This window comes from Physella acuta, unplaced genomic scaffold (assembly GCF_028476545.2).
Source record: "Physella acuta isolate Inbredline_101_S28 unplaced genomic scaffold, ASM2847654v3 ptg000436l, whole genome shotgun sequence".
Lineage (NCBI taxonomy): Eukaryota > Metazoa > Mollusca > Gastropoda > Physidae > Physella > Physella acuta.
Window position 1 is genome coordinate 105,347 of NW_026731955.1, and position 14,685 is coordinate 120,031.

Consider the following 14,685-nt stretch of genomic DNA (forward strand, 5'->3'; position numbering starts at 1 on the left):
TTTATATTAGAATATTCCAGAAAGTTTAGGGGAGATCACTCCCGTTTTTTTTTCTTTTTAATGCCTAATAATTATGCCTTCACAACTTTTCAATGAAGATGCGACTCAAATTATTCCCTTGAACAAAATAGTTTTTTCGGTTGTGTAATTGTTTCGTAGATTGTGTGGTTTCAAGAAATGTGGGTGGCCTGAGGTAATGGTTTATAAAGCTATATTGGCTAATATTGGTTAGTGGTCAATATAACAGTCAACAGCTATATGTTTGTGTTATATAATAATGCGCACAGTCCGTAATCCTAACGCACTAAGCTAATCACAAGCATGACAATACAAAGTCACCAACTCAAGGAGAGGAATACTCACGAGGTGGTTGCAAACAGAAACTCAAATATTAAAGGCGAATTTACATGTGGTATGCTAACTCTAATACAATGAGGCGAATACTCATGTAGTGGTTTGCTAACTCTATGCGAACATATAATAACCCTAACTCAATAAGTACAATAAAACAGCAACCCTAACATTCTCAAGTTCGGATGTTGGTTCCAGTTTGTAGGATGCTCCTGAGTCCACCCAGTTCTGATGGGTACCTAACTCACGTTAGGGAACGTAAAGGCGACTGGGCATATTTCTGACCACACCATCCCTTTATAAACCGAGGTCCCAGAAACAGGTGAACTCTACTACATCTGCTTGATTGGCCGCATGGTCTGGAAGCGTAACTTTAATTATTTTTTACTGTATTGAAAGATATTTTCTAATTGCAAGTTTTTAAATAACTGTATGTAGTACTAGCACCAGAATGTTACAGGATTATAATGGCCAACAGTGGCGTAGCGAGGTCGGGTGTCACGTATCGACCCTTCCCGGGGACAAACTTTCGATTTGCACCCCCCCCCCTCAAAATTTCGATTTGCACCCCCACCCCCCTCAAACATTTTGATTTGCACCCCCCTCTCAAACTTTCGATTTGAACCCCCCCCCCCCACTATTTCGATTTGAAACCTCTTAAAAGACTATTTAACACTCGAATTAATCACTTAATTAGGTGGAATTATCATTTTTCTCAATATATTTTGCTATTTTTTGCCTTGGTGTCATCCCCCCCCCCTTAAATGGCATCACCCGGTGCCGTCCGCGTCCCCCGCTCCCATCGCTACACCTCTGATGGACAAACTTAAATGTGCATACTGTTTTAGCCCATTGTGCATACTGTTTTAGCCCACTGTGCATACTGTTTTAGCCCACTGTGCATACTGTTTTAGCCCATTGTGCATACTGTTTTAGCCCACTGTACATACTGTTTTAGCCCACTGTACATACTGTTTTAGCCCACTGTGCATACTGTACATAATGTTTTAGCCCACTGTGCATACTGTACATACTGTTTTAGCCCACTGTGCATACTGTACATAATGTTTTAGCCCACTGTGCATACTGTGCATACTTTTATAGCCCACTGTGCATACTGTTTTAGCCCACTGTGCATACTGTTTTAGCCCACTGTACATACTGTTTTAGCCCACTGTGCATACTGTACATACTGTTTTAGCCCACTGTGCATACTGTACATAATGTTTTAGCCCACTGTGCATACTGTACATACTGTTTTAGCCCACTGTGCATACTGTACATAATGTTTTAGCCCACTGTGCATACTGTACATAATGTTTTAGCCCACTGTGCATACTGTGCATACTTTTATAGCCCACTGTGCATACTGTTTTAGCCCCCTGTGCTTACTGTTTTAGCCCACTGTGCATACTGTTTTAGCCCAATGTGCATACTGTTTTAGCCCACTGTGCATACTGTTTTAGCCCACTGTGCATACTGTTTTAGCCCACTAAACTCTGTGACAATCAATACCGACGCTGTTTAGTTAAGCGGTACTAAGTGTATAATTACTTGAAAATATGTAAAGCTTTTAATTCTAAAGCTAGTCAGGATACTGAGAGTAAAATTAACAGTCGTTAATTTACTTCCAAAATAACTTGAAGTATAGGCTGGTTCATGGCTTACGTGGGCCGACTTATTTTTAGTAGGTCTATGCAGTTGTAGAGGGAAGGTGTGGTCGAATGGTAGAGCGTTTGACTGCTAACCCGTAGAGTTCGGGCTCTAGTTAGTACGACGTTTCTGAGAACATCAAACTCTGATGGGTACCTGACTCACGTTAGGGAATCAAAGGGGGCTGAGCATAGTGTTCATACTATCCTCTAGCATTAGAGGCGTAGCGAGGGGGCGAAGGGGGGAGGGGGACATATGTCCCCGGGCGCCGACCTAAGGGGGCGCCAAAATGGGTTGGAAAAACAAATTGAAAGTTTGAGGGGGGGGGGGTGTAAATCAAAAGTTCGAGGGGGGTGCAAATCGAAAGTTTGTCCACGGGCGCCGGGAAGGGTCGCTACGCCTCTGTCAAGTATGCCGAGGTCATTGAAAGAGATGAACTCTACTTCGTATGCCCCGTGTGTTTTGGGGACGAACGGCAAAAGATGATGAGATGATGCAGTTATTGTGTTGTGTTGTTGTTGTTGTGTTCATGCAATGTTAAAACTACAGAACTGCCGTACTCAAAGAAAGAAGTGGGACGGGAAACTCAATGTTTAATCTTTTAAAAAAAGAGAACTTTTACTTATAGATGTTAAAGAAATCACGTAATTTATGTAATTTATGCAATAAAGTGTGAGCATATAATAGTTATTTTTATTTCTTATAGATAATATAAAAATACTTTATAAGTGTTGCCAAAAGTCTTCTTTGAATTTTAAAACTTGTATTTTGTGTTTTGTTTTGGAGACAGAGTTGACTAGATCTAGATTTCTAGCCGATGGCCCGAAGTTTCGCTTCCAGGTTCTCTAACTCCGCCAGCTGTTCACGCGCTTCCTCTGCCAAAAGCGCTTGCGCTAAAACATTCATGTTTGCGTTGAAGGAGAACCGGCGGTGTCGTTTCAAGGCGGGATTAGCGTCCATCGCTTTTTCCCCAGCCCATCTTTTTAATCTCGAGTGACCAGCTTCGTCGCCTGAAAACTCCCTCCACTGATACTGGTGTTGCTTTGGTGCTTCGTGCTTGCCGAATCCGTCTGCGAAGGCAAATTTTCGCTTGTGAAATCGCAGACGGCGTTTGTTGATCGGCTGCCGTCTCTTGTAGAGCCTAATCCTGGCCCTTTTTTCTAAAGTGTCGTCCATGTCATCTTCCGTGTCGTACATGGGAACCCAGCCGTCCATCGCTGCGCCTCTGCCGTCGCCAGTCCACGCGAGCACGTCTTTCAAATCACGTTTGCTGTCCACGTGAGAAGCACGCTCTGGGTCACGTGATTCTGAGAGGACACTTTTGGCCAACGCTTGGTTGCTCGTCTGGAAACTGGAAAGGCAGCAGACGGCAAGAGTGATGACGCAGAGGGAGAGTGAACATTGGTGTGGAGACGCCATCTTGACCTGAAATGTAAACATGAAAAAATCATAAAAAAATCAGTTTAAATTAAATCGTACAATAATAATAAATATGTCAGATAATGGACAGGTGTGGTTGGCCACAAAAGTATTGAGTTTTTTACTGGCTCAAAACCAGTGTTTCTTCCAGACTTTTTTCTCCGGGTTGGGGGGGGGGGGGCACTTGAAATTTTCGGGGAGGCGGTAGACTTTCTTCGGGGGGGGGGGGTGGACACTGTTAAAAGTATATATTTTCTATATTAAGTTCATTTTGTTCGGGGGGGGGGGGGGGAGGCGGTAAACTTTCTTCTAGGGGGCTCCGCCCCCCCCCCCCCCCCGAAGAGATGCCTGGAAGAAACTCTGCAAAGGACGCGCCTAAGTCATCTGAGTGTTGATATTTGTAGTGACCACACAATCGCTTCACAGTAAATCATCAGAAATTTCACACAAGAACAATACATAAGGCATCTGATGGATCTCGAATGCGTGTGGAGAATTTTAGGTATTCGACTTTGTCCTTTAACTAGTAACAAAAAAACTGGTGTCATATTAGATTAGAATCAGAACTTTCATTCTATATGAACTAAAACTAGAACTTTGGTCGTGTAAGAACTAAAATATTTTTGTCATGTAATACTCGAAAACACAGGAAACACACTCCTCTCAGTACCTGGGATAGTTTTTTTAATAGGGCACTTTTGAATAGGATGAGAATTGTCCTTGACCCTGAGCAAGCAGACGAGCAAGCAGGATTCCCACAGAATAGATCCTGTACGGACCAGATCGCAACAGAAGGTGTATTTGGATAAGGCATACACCGCGCTCACAGCCAACCAAGGTGGAATCCTCAACCAAAGCGCAAAAAAAAAAAAACAATGTCGAACAAGAATAAGAAATACCTAGCGACGGGACCTGGAAGAGCAAAATACAAAAGTGGGCTTAGTCTCGAGTCGAGTTGAGAAAATGGCACAGGACCATAGCTCAGCAGGACAGAGGACTCTGGGAATCTTAGGTTGGCGGTCCATACCCCAGCAGGACAGAGGACTCTGGGGATCTTAGGTTGGTGGTCCATACCCCAGCAGGACAGAGGACTCTGGGGATCTTAGGTTGGTGGTCCATACCCCAGCAGGACAGAGGACTCTGGGGATCTTAGGTTGGTGGTCCATACCTCAGCATGCTTAACGGATAGGATGTTATAGTTTATTGTCAAAATAGGGTATGTTGTCTTTTGTTTTACGGGTGGTGTCTGTGTTAAGGGTGTTCTTAAAACGTTATATTACATGAGTGCTTGTGGTCTATCCAGATGTTATATAACGGTGTATTCCTAAAAATGTTATATTACAAGAGGCTCTATGGAAATGTTCTATTAACTCACACGGGACTAGGTGACGGTAAAATATGGTAAAACATGTAATATTTGTATGTTGCAAGTCCTAAAAACCTACTGGTGTTATATGTGTTGGTGCATCACTCTACGACCGTGAAATGGAGTTATGGACCAAGTGTGACAGACTAGATTACAGGTTCGTGTAACTAAATCAAGTAGCGAGAAAATTATTTAGAAATAAATTAAATCCACTGTTTTTAAAACAGATTTTAACTTACACATGTACAGTAAAGTTCCCTATCAAACCTGACAGTCTACGGAGCAAGTGAATATAGTGTGGTCAGCACTACGCCCAGCCGCCTTTACTCAGGTGGACTCAGGTCTACTTACTGACGGGTTAGCAGCCCAGCTCTCTACCGCTAGGCCACTCCGTCCCGTAACTTACACATGAGGACTATTTAATTGTCTACCAAGGATCGTTCAGTTATAATCTTCACATCAATTATGGAGGCCCCGTACAAAAACTGGCGAATGACATTGCATTACAAATGCAAATCAAGGTTTAAATAAATAAAAATAAAACCGTGTCCGTTGCTAATTAAATCATAGTCCCAAAAAATGCACGTGCAGGCCATCTGGTCATTAATTAGTGCAGACAGACGAGCGATTGGTCTGTGTAAATCACATGATATAATGATGTGACGTAGCAAAGGGTGATTAAAAATAGCATGGCATGTGCGTGACTTTAGTAATTGAATTCAACTCACCTAGACATAACAAATAGATAACCGATATAGGGTATTCTTTCGGGTATTTTTCCGTGGGGGGGGGGGGGGGGGGCCTTACACTTCCGGTAAGCGGACAATGGTTATGGTAGATAATATATTTGCTCTATTTTTTTTCGTCCGGGTGGGGGAAGGGGCTGGGGACGGTGGAAGTGCGCCCCACCCCTCCCACATGGGAAAGATGCCTGAAAGAAACTCTTCTCATAACGGATAGTAGCGTAAGCATGGAGTGTGAAGGGGAGGGTTATAACCCCATGATAAATTCCTGCCTACCAATAACCTAAATAAGACAATTATCAATTTTCTAACTATAAAGATGTTGACTGTTCACATTGTGTATTAATAGAGCTTTTTTTTTATATAGTCTAATCACCCCCCCCCCCCCAACCCACTGAACCCAGCAAAGTTTTGGGTGGTTTATCACGGTGTTGTATTATATGGATTAACCGTTAAGTAGAGGACAGTGTTAAACAACACTATGATTTTTAAAAATTATTTCGTTTCTTTTTCTAGAGAATTTTTTTTTTTTTTATTGAATCAATACGTATACTTTGTTTCTTTTAACGTCGAATAAGGCTTTCCAGATTTTTTGTTAAATTTTGTTATAATTTAGTTAATCTCATTACTTAGACGTTTCTATTAATCGCTGTAGATGGGAGGGGTTAATTAAGAGACGTTGCATAATCTGAGATAGTAGTCTCTAACATTGTTTTATGACTATGTATTAATATGGCTTTGTTTTGTGTTAGACGATTTTGCTCGATCACTAATGGCCTATTGCCTCAAAATCTATGAAATTATTTTCCACCTGCATGCGGATCACTTTTATAGCATGAAATTATCGTAACTTTGTATATGACTAACTATAAAATCTATATTATAAACTTTTCTTTTGACAAAGAACTCAATAAAATAGGTTCCATGATGTCGTATATAGATTTACTTACATACAGTTAGTTGTAGATTAAAAATAACAAGAATTATAATAAGTTAATACTTTTTCCACTATGAAAAAGCACCACAAAAAACTACACGAATGCTTACTTAAACGACTTTTAAAGATTCTGAGTTGAAATAACAGTTAAATAATTTTAAATCTTACTGACAATTATCAAAAGCGCCAAACCTTTTTATACACATTTTAATTTTATTTTTATTTTGTCACAAAACATTTTAAGAATTATAAAAAGAAAAAGAAACTTACCTAATCTGTTGTTATATAAAAGTTTTTGAGTATTTTTAAATTTCAAGCTAGCGGTGCAGAAATCGTCTGACTCCTATAGATTTGATTTAGAAATGTTGCAGACGTTAATCTTCAGAGAATCACTACTCGACGGCAGCGCAGATCACACCAACCAGTCTTTATAAGACATCTCGGTTAATGCGCTGATCCCTTCAAACCCCTCCCTTTTCCCACCCACTCAAGGGGAAGTCCAGTTTCCGATTATCCCTTCGAACCACGCCTCGTGTGATATGTGTTCGCTGGTCACCCGCTGCTTCTGTAACTTCAACTAGCAGTTAAAAACTAAGGAATAGTTAATTACTTTTAAACGATAATAGGGGGGCAGAGGCGTAGCGAGGGGGGGGGGGGGCATATGTCCTCGGGCGCCGACCTTAGGGGGGGCGCCAAATTGAAAGTTTGAGTGGGGGGTGCAAATGAAAAGTTCGAGGGGGGGGGGGTGCAAATCGAAAGTTTGTGTGTGTGGGGGGGTGCAAATGAAAAGTTCGAAGGGGGGGGGGTGCAAATCGAAAGTTTGTCCCCGGGCGCCGGGAAGGGTCGCTACGCCTCTATAGGGGGTAGTCCATAATGACGTCACACTCCTAGTGGGGAGACGTTCGTAATTTTGTGACGATGTGTGTTGAGGGGCAGGGGAGAGGGCGTCAGATAGTGTGACGTCACACTTTTGCATGTTAAAAATGTAATGATAGAAACTGAATAGGAGCCGTTAATTTGCGTTTTAGAAAACTGTTTTTGTAAATTGTAATTCTATGTTGACCGCTCAGTCAATATTCTTAGAAACAAATCGATGTTAAAAAAAAAAGGTAAACTGCCAATTTGCGGGGTTGTAAGCTGAGGTGTGACGTCATTTAGGGGGTATCTGGTTTTTTGTAACAATGTGTGACGGTGGGGGGGAAGGGGGGGGGGGGGTAAAAAGCGTAAAAAAGAGCGTAACTTCATTAATGGATGACCCCTTATTGTATTTTAGTTTATATATTTTGAAAAAATATGAAGTAGAGATAAATGTTATCAATAATACGCTACTCTATTATATACCCTTATTGTTTGGCCTATACAACAATACATTGCCGAAAATGCACCCCTTTTTCCACCAGTGGCGTCACTAGGACGGGTGAAACCCGCAGCGGTGACTTAGGGTATCAAACACATTCATAAATAATATCGCATTTTCGGTTTGGTGTCACCCCTCTCCCCACACTGTTTTATAAAACATTTTTCGACAAAAAATTAATTTTTTTTCGACGTGATGATGTCACTCGGTGCGGACCACCCCCCCACCCCAGCCGTGTGGTGTTACTGCTTTCCCTTAAAAACGACGTTACACGGCTCCAGTCTATCACTGCTAATTTTAATTCAAACGAAAATTAACCCCAAACTTGTCATAAAAGAGTGACGCCACCCCCCCCCCCCCCCCCCCCCCCGAGGAACTTGGCATATATGTAATGACAAGTGACAATAAAAGTGCGTAGGCTGACAAATTGAATGCAATAAGTTAAAATAACGCCACATCATTTTTGGACGACCCCGGAATCAAACTCGAGACATTTGGGTTATCAAGCACCCACTATAATATATTGCTCGTCCGAAAAGTTTTCATGATGAGGGAGTGGGGGGGGGAGGGGTGAGAGCTGTTGTTTTTTGGTTTGGTTTTTAAATAGAGGGAAAAGCCCCTAAATAATTTGGGTACTTTTGTTTTTAAAACATAGTTAAATCGTGACCCCCACATTACGCAAGCATAACAGAGGCTAAACATTCAGAGCCGAGTTAATGATACACTGCACAGAACGCTAGCACACACCCCCCCCCCCCCCCCACCATTTGTCCCATCCACAATACTCCAGGTGATTTATGGGCTAAATTAAAACAAATGGATTTAATGTTCCAGTTAATGTGAAAAGGCTTTAGTTTGCAATTGTTATTTAATTCTGAACGACAAAGTTATTCCTAATTGACAACACAGACTTAAAATAAAATAAAAATGACACTGAATTGACTCGCTGGGGCGGTGAGGTATGGTGTCAAATTACGTCGAATACTTCCCAGAATTCCCGTGGGCAAGTGCTCATGGGAAAGATAAACTTGAAAACTTGCAGAAGGTGGCCGAGCATTAGCCGCGCCGGTTGATGCGATTCACGGCCGGATTTGGTGCGAGGCACTAAACGCTTAAAACAGCCATGGTGTTCAATTATAGGGATTGACGTTGGCTGTTTGAATCTAGGAAGTGTGTGTGTGTGTGGGGGGGGGGTGGTGTTGAAGTAGGAAGGACAGGGCAATGACATGAAGTGTCTTATTAGGGGGGGGGGCGCCGCTGTCGTAGTGACTGCACGGGCTTTAATGACCAGTGACAGACTGACCAAATATGGGCATCAATGCCCATTGACTATCCAAATACGGCACCATTGACCAAAACAGAGTGTCTAAATATGGGCACAAATGACCAGTGGCTGACCAAATATGGGCATTAATGACCAGTGACAGACTGACCAAATATGCGTATCGATGACCAGTGTCCTAATATGGGCATAAATTACCATTGCCTATCCAAATACGGCACCAAGGACCAAAAACAGAGTGTCTAAATATGGGCACAAATGACCAGTGGCTGACCAAATATGGGCACACATGACCAGTGGCTGACCAAATATGGGCACAAATGACCAGTGGCTGACCAAATATGGGCACAAATGACCAGTGACTGACCAAATATGGGCATCAATGACCAGTGGCTGACCAAATATGGGCATCAATGACCAGTGGCTGACCAAATATGGTCATCAATGACCAGTGACTCTCCAGATATGTGTACCAATGGTAATGACACATTTAGACTGTCCAAACATGGGCATCAGGGTTTCTTTCCGACATTTTTATCCGTGTGAGAATGGGAGGGGGGCATATAAATCACAGGCTATATTATTTTATTATTTTATCGTCAGGGGGGGGGTGGAGACTTGCTTTCACTTCCCCACCCTACACCTCTCAGAGAAGTGCATGAAAGAGACTCTGCTAGGCATAAATGAACAGTGTGAAGCAAAGACCAATGCAACAAAACGTTCAAATCTAAAAACTGGACTGGGTACAACATTTTTCTGGGGGGATAAAACATTTTGCTGGGGGATACAACATTGTGCTGGAGGATGGGGGGGGGGGGGGGGGGAATGCAAAGTTCGGCCACTCCTCCTCCCCCACCCCGAAGTAAAAAGTCTGGAAGAAACACGGCGTGTTAGTCTTTGTGCCCACCTAGTTTAGTAAATAAAACGAGCCGACCCGCGGTGTATTATACGCCGCTATTTAGTTGTTTTTTCTACTTTTCAGTAATTCATAATTTGTGAATTCGACAGTACCAATGCTGCCACTGAAAATATTTGCTTTAAAACACTAAACCCCCATTCCCCCCCCCCCCCCCCCCCCCCCCTCACGTGAAAGCAGCCTCCTCTTAGTTACCTCCTCTAAGTTTAAAATAGTTTCAAACTGAATTATCTGCCCCTAATAGCCGTCACCAAACACTGCCCTACGATTGTTTTATAAACATTTAGCGTGAACTACAACTCACCTGACCATGTGAGGTGGGTGGGGTGGGGGAGTGGTAGCGTTAGAGAGGAAGAGAGGGGACTGCAAGGCGCGCGCTTGCAGCTTGTTTTCTAACGTCTCCCAGAAGAGAATTATATATACGAGCCGGCCCGCGGCATAACATACGCCGTTATTTAGTTGTTGTTTTTTCTACTTTTCAGTAATTCATAATTTGTGAATTCGACAGTACCAACGCTGCCACTGAAAATATTTTTAAAACACTATAAGTAGCACGTTAAGGACGATATCCCCCACGCCCCTTCCTCCCTCACTACGTTTAAAATCGTTTCAAACTAAATTATCTACCACTAATAGTCGTCACTAAACCCAGCTCTACTTGTAAACATTTAGAGTGAACACAGCTCACTAAGACCATGTAGGGGTGGGGGTGGTAGGGAGAAGCGTTTACAGCTTGTTTTCTAGCGTATCCCAGAAGAGAATTATATATACGAGCCGGTCCGCGGCATAACATACGCCGCTATTTAGTTGTTGTTTTTTCTACTTTTTAGTTATTCCTAATTTGTGAATTCGACAGTACCAACGCTGCCACTGAAAATATTTCTTTAAAACACTATAAGTAGCTCGTTAAGGACCATAACCCCCCCCCCCCCCGTTCCTTCCCCCCCCCCCCCCCCCCCCCCCCGTTTAAAATCATTGGCTCTGCTTGTAAACATTTTGAGTGAACACAGCTCACTAAAACCATGTAGGGGTGGGGAGGTAGGGAGCGCGTTTACAGCTTGTTTTCTAGGCGCGTTTGCAGCTTGTTTTCTAGCGGCTCCCAGAAGAGAATTATATATATAGATAGATAAATCCAATGACAGTGTTACATTGCATCATCCATGGCTTTACCACCAACCCATATAATACAATATAACCGAGATTCGAACTCGATACTTTCGAGCCAAACACTACCATTCGACCACGCCGTTATCTAATACATACATAACAAGTAAGTTAGTAAAGTAGCCCTTCAAACAAGGCGTTCCAAGGATTTAGAATTAGAGTTCACCCAGTCGCCTTTAACGTGTGTCTGGTACCCATCAGAACTGGTTGTAAAAGTTCTACTGACTCTAAGACTTTCGTGTCAGCAGTCATATGCTCTATCAACCGATCACGCCGTTCCCTATACACACAATAGCTGATTGATACAGGGACTTAACTTATATTAACTATAGCCAACAAAAATCTCTGGTTTGTAGGTCAGTATGTTCCACGGTGGTATTTTCTACTGCTTGTGTCACGTGACCTTACTTCAAACATGGCTGCCGGCCGTACAATACGATGACGTTGATGGCAGACGTACACGGGATGGCCATTTGCAATAGAGACATTCGTATACAACGGTAGCCGGGTGGGCGATGGAAGGAGGGGGGGGGGGGTTGGACTGCCCAGACAGCCATGGGATGACAACAGGTGTGAAGCATTAATTGAAAAGGTTAATCAAACAAATTAGCTAACCGTGTTGGCGACACCCTGGGGTCAATGCAGGTCATTGAACTTACCGAGTAAAGGGGTCAATTATTATTATGACAAGCCCACGAAGAGGTCTGGGGGGGGGGGGGGGGGGTGGCCGAAAGATTTTAATTGTGTCGACGCGTTTGTGGGTGGGGGTTCGGGTCAAAGTGGACGGTCACAGGTCAAAATAAGATACTGAAATACTCAAGCCTACATGTAATAACACACGAAATCTTTAACCTGTATCTTAAATGTATATTACAGTGGTTCCCAACCTTTTTCGGGTGGCGACCCCCTTTTATAAAAAGTAAGTGACCCGCGACCCCCATAGAATTAAAAAGCCGAAATTAGTATGGAAATTAATAAGCACTAAAATAAGATTTTCTAGTAGACTTTCAATATGAGCTACTCTTGATAACTGTTTTAATAGCATGAGTAAAATTGCATACTATTCACTAAACCTTCGTGGTTAAGTTTTTAATTTAAAAAAAAATTGTTAACGCCAATCTATGTCATTATAATTATCTTAATTTTGTTTTTAATCGAAGAATAGTGTTGAAAATATACTCGAAAAGTCAATCAATTTTACGTTTGGGTATGAATGGTGAATACTACACCAAAACTGTGTCTGCAGTTTTTCATCTTACTCGGAATCATTCTGCAAATCAAAGAATTTATCTTGTAATTCATCGGGAATGCTGGCAACATCAAGGGAAGAAGGGAATGGGTAAATCCAGATTCTTCTTTTTTCAGCTCAGATGCAGTTCGTTTTCAAGAAATTTAAGATGCCTAGGAATCGCTTCTTTCAAAATTTTAATTATCTCACAATCAGATTCATCTACCACGCCGCAGAGTTTCTCAAATTTACAATATTTCCAAGATTTATTTTCTTTACCGATTTTGCAGCTTTGATAAAATGCCCCGAGATTATCATGGAAAGTTATAATACTCGTTCATTTTCCCTGAATCTTCAGGTTAAGCTTATCTTGATGTTCGAACACATCTGCTAGGTATGCTACTCTCTCCAACCACTCTATGTCGTTTTAAGTATACCAAAAAGTCTTGTTTCCTTTGCACTTCCAAGAACAATTTGATTTCAGATTTCAATTCAAAAACATAATTTACAACATTTCGCTTGACAGCCAGCGTAGTGTAGTGTAGAAGAGCAGAACCTCGTGATCTATATTATTGTTTTTGATTAGTTCTTTGAAGGCTCCAGATTTTATATAATTTACGACTTATACTAGCAATGGACTCTTGATGTCGATTGGTTAGGGCAGTGGTTAGGGAGCTAAATCTTTTCTGTTTTCTGAAAGCCCGATTTTGAGCTAAACATAGATGGCGCGCCATCCGTACAAACCCCCACAGCCGTTCTAGGGGTCATCCATAAATGACGTCAAGCTTTTTTGACGATTTTTACCTCCCCCCCCTCCCCTCCGTCACACGTCGTCACAAAAAGCCAGCCCCCCCCCCTAAAATGACGTCACACCTCAGCCTACAACACCCCTCAAAATTGCAGTTGAATTTTTTTTTTTTAAATATCGATATTTTTTCTAAAATCTTGTCTGAACTCTGTCAAAATAGAGTATTTTAATCAATTCCCATTACAATTTATTAAAAAAGTATTCCAAAACGCAAAATAACGTCTGAATTTCGTTTTCTAACATTGCTTTTTTATAATGCAAAAGTGTGACGTCGCACCATCTGAACCCCCCCCCCCCTCCCCCTCATCACACACCGTCACAAAATTACGGACCCCCTCCCCCCTACGAGTGTGACGTCATTTATGGACGACCCCCTAACCCATTTTAATCATCCAGTTTCAAAAAAGGTATTTATTTTCTCCATGCTAGCTTCACAAAAGAGCAACTCTTCTTTGCTATCATCCGCATGAATATAGACACCGACCAGCAACTGCGAACACGACCTCACGTCTGTTGATTTATTAACTTGAAAAGCAAACAATGGTGAAAGCTTAATTTCAATAAAAATTTGTTATTTAACATTTACGTACATGCAGCGTTTGATGAGATTTTCTCCTATTGTTTTTTTTTTTTTTTTTTTGCTTGGCATTTTCTATCGCGACTTCATGTGATGCTTGCACTAATGCTGGTGAAAATTTCCTGTTCGATCAAGTCTCTAACGTTTGCAACTAGCTTCTTACCGACGAAAGAACTCCATAGATCTATATTTTTTGGTGTGTTCCGAATGACTCGCCTCAAATGACGTTTTAGTTTTGAAGATTTCATAGATTCGTGACTGAGAACAACTTTGTACAGTGCGCTTTGTTTCTTCTCTATAGGGCTTGTAAGTAGGTCACCATCTTCTTATACTAGCCAGCTAGTAGTTTTCAAACCAATTGTGAATATGTTTATTAAATCGGTAACAAATAAATAAAAGTTACTTACGCTATTGTTAAGTTATTTAAAATCGTAAAAACTGATAATGATCTTTGAGAATTCACCTGACCCTGGCTAACGAGATTTCAAACTTTAAGTAAGAGAAGCAAAGAGACTTACAAGCTCTATTAAGTTTCCAGTGATGTTAATGAAGCCGAATTTCAAAAATTCTTCTAAATATTTATGTTTTGTTTTAAATTACTAAGGTTTAGTATACCAGTTGGCGACCCCCCAGAAAGACCTTCGCGACCCCCAGGGGGGTCGCGACCCCCAGGTTGGGAACCCGTGGTATATTATATATATATAACTAAAATATTGAATGTTTTCTTTATAGTACACCTAATAATAGCGATAGTTACTGAACACGTGCGATAGGCCTTTTTAAATAAGAGTTGTCGGCTTTCATTTTTCACGCCACTTAGGGGAAATAACCAAGGTGTGCAAATAAAGGGAGGTAACACTATTCCGTAGACCATCACATTCACA

General features: G+C 41.7%; 1 protein-coding gene across 1 annotated transcript; it reads right to left on the reverse strand.

Annotated features, from left to right (window-relative positions):
- Positions 1–2,670: 2,670 nt before the first annotated feature.
- LOC131942973 (ovulation prohormone-like) lies at positions 2,671–6,930 on the reverse strand. Its single transcript, XM_059302959.1, has 2 exons — positions 6,740–6,930; positions 2,671–3,429 (listed from the first exon to the last, which is right to left on the reverse strand). Exon 2 carries the CDS (start codon positions 3,421–3,423, stop codon positions 2,815–2,817), a length of 609 nt encoding a protein of 202 aa, XP_059158942.1. The 5' UTR covers positions 3,424–3,429; positions 6,740–6,930; the 3' UTR covers positions 2,671–2,814.
- Positions 6,931–14,685: the final 7,755 nt, after the last annotated feature.

What these genes read in the sequence shown, in the direction of transcription:
- LOC131942973 (XM_059302959.1), bottom strand. Translation starts at nt 3,423, where the DNA reads ATGGCGTCTCCACACCAATGTTCACTCTCCCTCTGCGTCATCACTCTT.